The sequence below is a fragment of the Pituophis catenifer genome, unplaced genomic scaffold (genome assembly GCF_029215685.1).
Source record: "Pituophis catenifer annectens isolate HBS135680 unplaced genomic scaffold, rPitCat1.0.hap2 SCAF_4, whole genome shotgun sequence".
NCBI classification, from domain to species: Eukaryota; Metazoa; Chordata; class Lepidosauria; order Squamata; family Colubridae; genus Pituophis; species Pituophis catenifer.
Window position 1 is genome coordinate 40,937,697 of NW_027256884.1, and position 12,061 is coordinate 40,949,757.

Here is a 12,061-nt window from a genome sequence, read left to right on the forward strand (position 1 = left end):
CACTTCTATTAGCTACTTGTTTTTAATAGTACAGTGTAAAAGTATACAAATGCCATGTGGGAACATGAGTAAGATATCTTTCTTCAAATAATTAAAGACCCATACAACTGTTTCATCTAATGCCACATACATGTGCTACTTTACAAAGCATGTACATGATATTTTCCCCATAGCTTTCTACTTATTCTTAGAGGTGATCTATAATTATTAGCATCCCTATATCATACTGTGTAACTATTGCATTACTGTTTTCAAGCTGTTTTCTCCATATTCACAATGTGTTCCTATTTCAAACCATTTTACCATTTTTATAAAAGCATGATGAAAACTTCTGAAGGCCTATACAAGCATATCTTATTTAAAGAACCTTTAAATCTAGTGATTATGTCCAAGAATCCAACTACAGTACTCTCCCCCAACACACACCACAGGACAGCATTTTAAAATGTCTCCCTGTACTTGTTCTTTCCTTACTTTATCCCACTCCCCCTTTTTGTGCAGATGGATATGCACATGCATAAATGCCATCTGAGATCAGTAAACCACATTTTATTGCATAGTGAGGCTGGCCCTAAAACTCAAGATGTAGTAGTCATAAATTCGACACATAATTATGTTTATTTTTTCACAGAATGCCCCAAATTGGAGAACACAAATGCTAGATGTTCAGCTGTGCAAAAACAGTACATAGTGCTTAAGTACAAGTGGAAAAACAAGATTGGCTAAATGAATATTTTTCATTTTTCAAAACATGATTTTTATGGTCCTTTTAAGACAGGACTTGAAACTTTTAGCTGATCTTCAGACAAAAGCAGATCAGCTTCCTTGGACCCTGAACTGTAGCTACTATAACCAACACCAAATACAAGACAAATCCAATGAATTGGACTGTCTGTTCTGATGCCTGTATAATGTACATCAGTTCACTGAAGGCAGTTTCTAGTCCTACTTAAACATGATCTGGCCCCGATAAATAAGACTGAGTAGGAATTTTTTTTAAGTCAGTGGTCCATAATGGCAAGTTATTCTACATGATCTGTCAATTTAAGTTACATTTCTAATAAAATTTTGTTTAAATGACTTTCTTGAACTCATCATACAACACAAGCACAAATGCACCACCCATGCCTCGAAGAACATTGGACCATGCGCCTTTGAAGAAAGCCTTTCCACCTTCATCTTTTGCAATCTTCTTCCAACAGTCAATTGTTCCAGAGTACATAATGTCAGCTGTGGGGAAAATAAATTGATTCTTTTGAATTACTTAGGCACAAACATAGCAAGATCACAAGAATTAAGGAAGCTATCCAGAATTCATAGTTTCAATAATACACCCACCAAATAGTTCTGTTACATTCATTTATTATAAAAGTGTTGTAGCCTGTTGGCCGCAGGCCCTTCCCGGAGCCGAATCAGAGGAGGCGGTGGCGTGGGAGTCAGGGTCAGCATCAGGGCAACCTGGGAGCTCCGAGGGGGAAGAGGGAATGGAGCTGGCAGAGAGAGAGACAGAGGCAGAGCCTGGGCCATCCGTCAGCCCTCAGATGGGGAGTCAACAGCCCACAGGTCTGGTGGTAACTGATGAGGAAGAGGAGGAACAGCTGTATCCAGTGCCTGACACATTGCTGCACAGGAGGCAGAGAAGAGGAGAGCAGTGGAAAGCCATGGGCCGATCCTGGGCAAGGAACAGCCACCACTGCTGGTGAGGCCCCACCTAGCACTGGGGATAAAAGGCAGGGGGCGGAGATGAATAGGTGTGACAGACAACTATTCATCATCTGGCCGACCGGACTTGTTAGCCTGCAAGAGAAACTTTTTGCCAGGGCTGTCGGCATTCCTAATAAAAGAACCTTTTGAGTTCATGTCAGAGGGTGTGTTGTGTTTGGGGAGCTGGGTCAGAACAAGGAGGTTGTGGGGGAGAAATCTCTCAGTTAGGCAATATTTATTTAAGGGATACAGGTAAATAGTGGACCAGAAGTACAATTCCATTTACCAGAATGCAGCATATCTGTAGTGCAATTCAACTGAAGACATGATTCTGTCAAGCTGGTAGCACTGAATGACTTAATACATACTTAAGTCTTAATCAGTAACATTAACTGTGAATGAGGTTGCAAGGCTTTATATTTAAACAGATCACACAATGCATCGATTGGAAAAAAAAGCACCCCACCCTGCTTCAAAGTTTATAAGCAAGTTCTATTTACCTGCTTTACGCCCAGACTGCATCATCATTCGACGTCGCACTGTGTCAAAGGGATAGGAGACCACGCCAGCTACTGCAGTCACTGTTTGTGCAATCATCCAGCTTATCACAATATGAGTATTCTTAGGATCTGGCAACATACCTATAATATAACAAAACTCTCATGAAAATAAGATTTGGAAGCATCATTTAAGAGTGTCCAAAGGTATGTAAAATAAAATCAATAATATCAATTACCTTATTTACAACAGGATGAGTGTTTAATAAGCAGGTGATCATCCCACATCAATTACAGCTAGTGGTAATAGTAAAACTATGTTTAGTCTTATTCTTTCCACTTTAAGGAAAGATAACAAGACATTTTTTAGCCTTAATAAAATATAGAAGAGAATATGGTTAAACTGTGGAGTCCTTGGTGCCCCCTAAACTTGTTTGTTTGAAGATGCTTCATTATTCAACTCGGTAACATTGTCAATACCATTAATAAGTACTGATTATGTTACACAGTCGAGTAATGAAATGTCTGCAAACAACCAAATTCAGAGAACCCCAGGGTTTCCTCAGTTCAACAGAATATTTTAACTGTTTTTATTTATCTTATTTTTGAATTGTATGTCTGGGGGGGGGGTGTCATAGAATCAGTATCAAAATAATAAACTATTTTGAGTGGATGCCACCCTCAAGATTTTGAAAATTGTTTTTGATTAGATATCAAGTCACCTTTCCTTCATTTCTATATTTTAGCCCACTGAAATTTAAAATGTGTTTCCAAACATTATACCACAGAATTGACCATATTTTAGCAATTGAATCCAGCGACTATAATCTTTACCAATCAGAAACAACATTTCAAAAGGGTATGCTAGGTTATTTGTCAAGATCAGCCTGAATATTTTACTTACCTTTTGCTGTATCATAGATTCCAAAATAAGCAGCTCTATAGATGATTATGCCCTGAACAGAGACATTGAAGCCTTGATATAAGCCACGCAGGCCATCAGACCTGAAGATTTTGACGAGACAATCTCCGAGACCTGTGAATTCTCTGTCAGCACCAGCTTTTCCAACATCAGCTGCCAGCCGAGTTCTCGCAAAATCCAAAGGATAAACAAAGCAGAGGGAGGTAGCTCCAGCTGCACCACCTGAGGCCAGGTTACCAGCAAAATATTTCCAGAACTGTGTATGTTTGTCTACTCCTCCTAAAAACACTTGCTTATACTTATCCTTGAAGGCAAAGTTGAGTGCCTGCGTTGGGAAGTATCTAATAACATTGGCAAAATTTCCACGCCAGAAGGACAACATTCCCTGCTCTTTGGGAATGCGGACTACACAATCAATGATTCCTTTGTAATGTTTATCAGCAGCAATCTGCTTACTTGCATGTTGCACCTGTAAGAAAAGTTTTATAACTCTAAATTAGATGTATTTTTTTTTCCTGAAGCATCACATGAAATTACATTTATGATAGTGTGATCTGTATACACATTATAAATAATATTAAAAGGACTATATACAACCTTAAATGAATATCTACTGTGTTCACAATATAAAAATGCAGAATTTGAACTTTTTATCAAAAGTAAGATTTTTAAAGACACTCCCTTGGAAAATAATGGGAACAGATAAGCTTTCCTCAAATCTATAATGGTCAACTATGAACAAAGATGGAAAGTTATTCCCATCTAACATTTAATCAAACCAAACCAAACCTTATCACAATCATAGACAATAAGGATGGTGTACAGTCAATTAAAAAGCTTTAAGTGTGTGTGTATGTATGAGAAAAGACTGACAATATTAAGACAGAAGGTGTACATAAAAACAAGAATCTAAAAGGTCAGGGTAGGAGCATTATGAGTGTAGGGAAGTACTGCTGCTTGGGAAAACTATCATTATTACATTTTATTGTCTTCGTAGTAACCATAAACTTTGCAACTTTGTAGTAACACATAGTAAGCTGCCTTGAAACCATTGATCTACTTAGTCCATTGTTATTGATACTGTCAGCGTTTTTCAAGACAGGACATAAACTAGAAATGGTATAAACGTATCTGGACAGTTTTTGCATACAAAAGTTCAACCACCTTAAAATTCATCTACACATTCCTCCGTATGAGTTTTAAAAAGCCATCTATATAAATTTACCTGACTTCAAAACCTACACAATTTTGAACAAAACTCATATACCTTTCTAAAGTCTAGGAATTTATAGCTCTCCTGTTAATGCAGGTTGCAAAAACACTCGAGAATATTTTTATTATTATTTTATCCTTTTTCATTCGTATTTGACGTTTTAATCCCTTGGAAGCAGTTCATATTCGCCTGGTGAATATGCAGCCATATAAATTGACTCAATAAATTCAGAGTAAGTGATAAACTGCATGGAACGATGTGTGGGTTTGGTAAATAAGAAAAAAGCATGGCCTGCAAAAGGGGATAGTAGTAACTTCGTCTCTATGGCTCAGAGACGTACTCTGCTGTCCTAACCGGGAAGAAACAGCATTTAAAAATACAAGGCGGAGTCCAGCAGACAACGAAACCAGCGTCTAAGTAGCGAAGGGGCGGGGCTAATCCAACCGCCGTATTAGAAACGTCACTCCTCTCGCCGACTCCGCAGAGCCTTGCGTTTCTGCCAAGTCACGCGAGAAATAAGCGGGAAGAGGAGAAAGCCCCACCGCATCCTCTCCTCGTCTACTAGGGACCTATACGTCCGCCGTCCTGTCAATCAAAGACACGTCGCCGGAAGAAAAATGGCGGCCGGTTCCTACTTCGTTCGACCTCTCTCTCTCTCTCTCTCTCTCTCTCTTGTTCCCGCCCTTTCTTCCGACTCAAAGGAAACCCAGCGGGAAACCGAGCAGGGGACGGATACGGATGCGAGTCGACGCCCTCCCCCACCCCACCCCCTGGATCCCGCTACCCGCCTTCCACCCGTCCCGGCTACCTCCTCCGGTCACGCGATTCAAAGTCTCCAGGAAGGGAGCCGGTTTGACAGCGCCCTGGAGCGGCCGCCACGCGGAGCGAGCGGTGCCTCCGTTGTCCCTACAGCAGAGCCGCTCCGTCCCCCTCATCTCCATAGCCGAGGGCGGTGGAGGGACGGAGGTTCCCCCCTCCCTAGAGCTTCTCCCCTCCTCCCCCCCCCGCCACGTGCTCGGCGGGCCTGACCTGAAGCAAGAGTTTGACTCGCTCAATGGGAGCCACCGCCGTTTTGCTGATGGCCGCCGCGATGCCGCCCGCGAGGAAGTCCTTGGCGAAGGAGATGGCCTGCTCTGTCATGGCTGCAGGAGTAGATCGGAGCCGCCGGGTGGTACCGAAGGGAGGGGCTGGGGAACGGGGCGCTCTGTCGTTGCGGCCGCAGCGCAAGACACCGAAAGGGAAGGGCTGCCTCTGCTCGGGAGCTAAATGGCCGGCTCGGGAAGCTCCGCCCGCTGGGCGCCATTGGCAGGCCCGACGAAGAGAGGCGGGCTGCGCCGGACGGCTGCGTTTCCCTTCGGTCCCTCCTGCTCCCCACGAGGCCTTCCTCGCTCTCTCCCTTCCCGCTAAGGTGCCTTTGAATGGGAGGAAGCCGAGGATGTGGAGCCACGTGGAAGGCAAGTCAAGACGCCTTTCCCCCCCAGCTAAGATTGCGGCCCTCGGGGGAAGCGGCTCCAGAAGGTTGCCTTCTGCTGCGGCAGTTCGGGTGGCGGCGGCTAACCTTTATTTTTAAAGGTACATTGGATGCATTCGGGTTTGCTTCCAGGTCAGCCTTTGATATCCCGTGACTATGATCGAAACAGATTCGAAAGATTATCCCGCTAACCGTTTCACTATGATCCGTTCGATTGGAGTCGGTTACTGAGTTGATCCTTAGGTTGCTGCTGTTACCATTTAGTGCCCACGTTTATACCTAAAAAAAGACTTTCAAATAATAAAGGAACTGAGTATTACAATGTTACAGTACTGCTTGTGAGCCCCTGCAGTCCATTATAAACTTGCAAATATTAGGATATTTTCTTTTTACCTTGTAGCTATTAGTTGCTACATAGATATGTTTCTACTCTGATAGTGAATTGGGTTTCCTCCATCAACTGGGACAGTTAAAACATTCAGGAATATTTACAGACCTCATACTTATTTATCTTATTTTCCTTCTCTTTCTCCCGTGCTATCTTATTAATGCAGAGTTCAGAAGAGCCATAGGTTGAATTAATATAGTACTATGTCCCCCTACCAAGAGGTAGCCTTGGGTGAATAAAATTAATCCGGAATTTCTTCTAAAAGAATTTTGGAGCTGGAGGAACACCAAAGTTTTGCTAAAGAAGTAGAAGGGAGTCCCAGTCCCAATGTTTAACAAAGTCTTACATTTATTGAAACCATAACATAGTTTCATCTTTAACTTTGCCTTGAAAGAGGAATGATAGTATACCCTGAATTTAAAATAAGTATTCACCCGTTGAAAACAGATGTCAAGGCCTGAAAATAAAAAGAAATAGGTAATTAAGACAAATGGTAATAACTTTTTGCAACTCACTGCTTTCTTTTTGTAAGACCACATATTGAAATTTGCTGAAAATTGTCTACCAAGGTAAAATTCTTGATAGAATTAACTGTAAATGATCCTTGACTTTCAACCAGTTTCTGGTGCTAAGTAAAACAGTTGTTAAGTGAGTTTTGCCCCATTTTATGATCTTTCTTGCTACAGTTGTTAAGTAAATCACTGCTGTTGTTGTTGGTAACACAGTTAAGTGAATCTGGCTTCCCCATTGACTTGGCTTGTCAGGTTGCAAAAAGAGAACATATGACTCTGGGACACTGCAACCATCATAAATATAAGCCAGTTGCCAAGGATCTGAATTTTGATGATGTCACCATGGGGATAATTCAACAGTCATCTTTTTCAGTGCCTTTGTAAGTTCAAATAATCATTAAACAAATTGTTGTAAGTCAATGACTACCTATACTCAATCACAATGATTTCTTGATTTTATTATTTTTTGCACTAATCACAACCAAGCCTTTAGTCACCGAGTATAATTTTTCTAACTGAAATTTGGCTCATTGGTACTTAATATTGTGATGCTTCCTTTGGTGTTGTAACTGATCTTACCAAGTGGCTAGATTACAGAATAGGGTTGTTAAGGGACACAAATTTTCATGTATTATTGACTAAATGTTAATTTTTATTTCCTTTTATTTGAGTTACATACATGCTGAAAAATTAAACATTGGAAACATCTGAGAAGACTTCTTTCTTCTAATAAGTTTGATTCTTGATCTTCTAATTGTTTTGTAACTATATATGTGTGTGTGTCTTAAGTTTTCGCGGGTGTGTATATGCAAAAAATTAAAATCTCAGGGGTTTTCCTGCGTCATGTTAAATAAGTTAGTTAAAATGTTTAAAATTCTGGTTAAAATCCTAGCTTAAAATCTTCCAAAAATCCTTACAGAGCACTTTGCAAGGTCCTTTAAAACCTTAGCTAAAATCCTACCAGTATCTTAAAAGTTTTTCTTTCTAGCAACGTTTTGACAGGCTCACAACCCTGTCTTCAGGCTCTTGTTTAGTTTAGAAGCTATGGGTGTGTTGCGAGGTCGGAGCTGTCGCTTTTCTATGTTTAACTGCTAGTGGGGGTTCACACCCCCACTAGCAGTTAAAAGGAAGAAACAGCTGCGATCACACATTGCTGCTAGAAGCACCAAGCCGAAAACAGCAGCCTGAAGATGACGAATGAGACTTCGTCGAAACGTCGCCAAGACACTTCCAATTTTACGCGGGAGAAAACCCGAATAACCAAAGACCTACATACAAACACCCACAAAAACCTCAGAAAATATGTATGTGTGTGTGTATATATACATATATATATATATATATACACACATACATACATACACATATATATACATATAGATAGATAGATAGATATAGATATAGACAAACTATATGCTTTTTCTAGATTATACATCATATAAGCCAGGGGTGTCAAACTCAAGGCCTGCAGGCTAGCTACAGCCCACGACATCAGATTCAGCCCGCACGGCCGTCCTGGAAATTGTAAGTGGCCGGCCCGTGTCGCTTTGGCCTGGCCCATACTATTCCAGAAGGCATGTAGGAAACGGGCCAGCATTGCCTCATCCATCACCTGCCCCTCAGCCCACACCGCTTCCCCTTCTTTGTAGATCAGGAATGCAGCCGCCACTGCTGCTGATGTCAGCAGCCTGCTCCCCCCAAGAGATGGTAGACCCGCGGCTTCCCCCTCCTCTCTGCCCCCACCGCACCAGCCCTCCACCTGGGTGGCCGTCCCGCCTCTCTGGCCACTGCCCCATGATTCTCGTGCTCCCCTGCCTGCTACGTGTCTGGCAGTGGTGGCATCCCCCTGCTCGAGGAGAGGGTGAAGTGGGGCGTGCTGTGGCTACTTGACAGCCCCAAGGCAGTGGCTGGAATGGCTGCTGCTGCCAGGCGTGGAGCAGGCAGGGGAGCATGAGAATCACGGGGTAGCGGCTGGAGGGGTAGGCTGGCCACCCAGGTGGAGAGCTGGCGAGGAGGGGGTGGCTGCTGGGGAACCCTGAGGCTATGGCTGGAGCAGGTTGGGGAGCATGAGAATGGAGGTTCAGATGCAACTCTTCCGAGTGCTCATTGAACAGGAGGGGCTGTCCGGACTGGGGTGGGGGTGGAGGGAGGGGAAGAGGGGGATGTGATTTTGCATGCATATAAGCATAATGAAATCCAAGCCAGCAACAAACAGGACATGGCTGTGAAGTGAAGGTTTAGGTCGCATCAATTGAAATGCAAGCTGGAAATCGCCGGAGGAGACCCTGGCCACCCCCTGGCTGGGCACTGGAGGGACAGCAGCTAAGAGGAGAAAGCACTGGGTGGCTCCTGCTCAGTGAGCCCCACAAGGCGGAGGAATCCCCCCTTCCATCTTGGCTCCTGTGGTGTAAGGGGAGGGGCATCCACAGGATCACATGAGAAGCCACCATGCACCCCGCGCCCCCCTCCGCAGCCCTTTATTTATTTATTTATTTATTTATTTATTTAATTTGTATATCGCCCTTCTCCCAGAAGGGACTCAGGGCGGTGAACAGCCAAAATTAAAAAACATACAAATGCAAAAGTTAAGATAATTAAAAGAATTAAATCATTGGCTACCCAATTTAAAACCCCAAATCCATAAAATTTAAAATCCCAATTAAAAACCATTTAGGCTAGGCCGGCTTGATGAAATAAAAACGTCTTCAGGGCTTTACGGAAGGTCCGGAGGTCCGGGATCAATCGTATTCCAGGAGGCAGCTCGTTCCACAGGGCGGGTGCCCCCACAGAGAAGGCTCGCCCCCTGGGGGCCGCCAGCCGACATTGCCTGACCGACGGCACCCCGAGGAGGCCCTCTCTGTGAGAGCGTATTGGCCGGTGGGAGGTTATCGGTAGCAGCAGGCGGTCTCGCAAATACCCTGGCCCTAAACCCTGCCATCCATGGTGTGCTTTGGGGCTGCCTTTGCCTTCACAGAGGGTGAAGCGGGCTGGAACTCTGCCAGAGGAGGAGGCTTGGGCAGAGACCATCTGGCTCAGCAGCAGGCATGGCACCTCTAGCTGCTCTCAAAGCTGCAGGGGCTAGTGAAGGAGCTGCCCAGGTGGGTGGGGGGCGAGGAAGGGCGGCAGACGAAGGGGCTTTGCACATGGCAGGGGGACAGACTGATGGGCACTTAGCTTGTTTCACCTTGGGCTCCAGCCCCCTCCAACCTCCGGGTTTTCTCTGCAATGTCCATGATAGGTGGGGGAGGCCGAGAGAGAGCCACCCAGAAGCCCCAAGGGGGAGGCTGGTTTGTGGGGCACAGCAAGTTCATGCCATTTGGAGATCAGCCATTCACATTCAGGCCGCTAAAATGGGGGAGGCAAATAGAAAGCCTAACGTGATCTTTTCCAGAAAGACATTTTTGTAATGTCTTTCTCTTTGCCCCTCCCCTCCCCTCCCTTTCCCCATCTTCCTTTCCCCCTCCCCTCCCCATTCTTTTTTTACCATCTCTTTCTCCCATCCCCCTCCCCTGATCCTGACCCTCTCACCCTCCCCTTCAGCCTGTCCCTCACCCTCTCGCCCTCACCCCCAACCTAAATCTAACCCAAACTCACCCTCACTCACCCCAGAGTCCAGGAGTCCCACTGATTGGCAGCTTATCTCTAGGAAGCTATCTTCCCTTTGATAACTAACAGTAGTTATGAGAGTAACTGACCCTTTAGCCTGCAGGGATGAAGGCCTCTCTTCTCCTCCTATCAGAGGACACCTGCTCCTCCACCTTTGTGACCTACACCTGTGTCACACAAAGGTGTCTATGAAGCTACCAAACCAATCACTAAAGCTAAAAAAAATTGTCATTTTTTGCAAGGTAGCCATAGCATTTTGGATGTGGATCGTCTCTTGCTATAGATCAGGGGTGTCAAACTCAAGGCCCCTGGGCCATGCCCAGTCAGCTGTGACCACCCCAGCCATGCCCCTTCCCCTCCTCCACCCCCCCGGAGGACAACCACAATGCTGATCTGGCCCTCAATGAAATCAAGTTTGACACCCCGATATAGGCTACTATGTTCACTGCATTTTTAAAAAAATTATTTTTTATAGTGAAACTGAAAACCTTGCACTTAATCCAATTTAATTTACTTTATTTTATGTCTTTCTAATCACCTGGCTGTCCTACACATTTCAGTTATTTGTGTTTTCTCCATTACTAAGTTATCTCACTCTGATGCTGGATCAACTCAAACTGGCCTTCCAGAGTAGTTCCAAATTGAATTTTGGATCCAGTATTAAAATAGGCTAGGAAGTCTTTTCACACCCTCAGGAAAATGTGTAAATTAAGCATGTTCAAAGAAAGAAATGTAGCCTTCCTCAAATTTGACCTCTTGCTGACTTTATGGACAAGCCCATGTAAATAATTATTGACTGAAATATGAAAGTAGTTTGCCTAAATTAAATGTGTTTTTCAACTTCTGCATTTGAGCTAAAACTGGTGTTTTCCCATAAAGGACCCAATAATGATCATTAACCAGAGCATTTCCATTTTATAATCTGGCCTGAATTATTGCAAATAGGGACCAAGATAATCTAATGTATGTTCCTTTTTCAAATTGCCTTGACAGCTTCCCCAAAAAGGGGGATTGGAGAGCACGGGAAGATTGTTGAAAATATTGGAACAAGGAAGAATTGTTGAAGAGAGAGCACAGTTTGGAGATTCTTGTTTCCTAATCTTTAAATACACATGTTGTATAGAACTAATGGCCAGACTCTTTTCCAGCTTTTCTTTTATTATCTGACCAGAGATGAAGAGGAGAGAACCCTCAACAGCACTCCTTAGCAATCAGACTCCAGAGGCTATCTCCATCACAACTGTTAACAGTTAAAAGTGGCACTTCTTGCAAGTTTCTTCCTTCCTTCTCTGGCTGTTCTTGGTGATGTAGCAAAAAATGCATCTCCCTTCAGGCGGAGGTTCAGGGCAAAGTGGATTAATATTGAAATTTGACAGGTTAGGTCAGGACTGTCAAACCTCCGGCCCATGGGCCAGATGTGTCATGCGCTGGCCACGCCCACACCATTAAGTGAAGGGGAAAAAATTCCTGATATGTGATGCCACCGTGACATGAGTTTGACATCCATGGGTTAGGTTAACACAAAACAATAATTATGGCACTAGTTTGGCACTGTCTTGTTTGCATGTTTTTGCCTATTGAATTTTGTACAAATGGAAGGGCATTTGTTTGCAAAGAAACATGATTTCAGAATAGAGCTCTATTGTGCATAAGGACAACAAATGTGTTGGCATTGTAACACATTTAATTTTGTAGCCTCTGAATTAGTTGTTTTTTATTCTGAAGAGACAACTAGTAATATAGATTGA

The 12,061-nt window shown here is 43.7% G+C and overlaps 1 protein-coding gene across 1 annotated transcript; it reads right to left on the minus strand.

Moving 5' to 3' along the window:
* Window positions 1-599: 599 nt before the first annotated feature.
* On the minus strand, window positions 600-5,579 carry SLC25A6 (solute carrier family 25 member 6). The gene is made up of 4 exons (XM_070943409.1): window positions 5,366-5,579; window positions 3,106-3,592; window positions 2,205-2,345; window positions 600-1,230 (listed from the first exon to the last, which is right to left on the minus strand). The coding sequence occupies exons 1-4, from the start codon at window positions 5,474-5,476 to the stop codon at window positions 1,073-1,075; spliced, it is 897 nt and encodes a 298-aa protein (XP_070799510.1). The 5' UTR covers window positions 5,477-5,579; the 3' UTR covers window positions 600-1,072.
* Window positions 5,580-12,061: the final 6,482 nt, after the last annotated feature.

Coding starts and splice junctions, on each gene's coding strand:
- SLC25A6 (XM_070943409.1), bottom strand. CDS start 5,476: ATGACAGAGCAGGCCATCTCCTTCGCCAAGGACTTCCTCGCGGGCGGC. Junction 3,593..5,365: donor GAGTCAAACTCTTGCTTCAG/GTCAGGCCCGCC, acceptor CTTTTCTTACAG/GTGCAACATGCAAGTAAGCA. Junction 1,231..2,204: donor GCAGTCTGGGCGTAAAGCAG/GTAAATAGAACT, acceptor TTTTCCCCACAG/CTGACATTATGTACTCTGGA.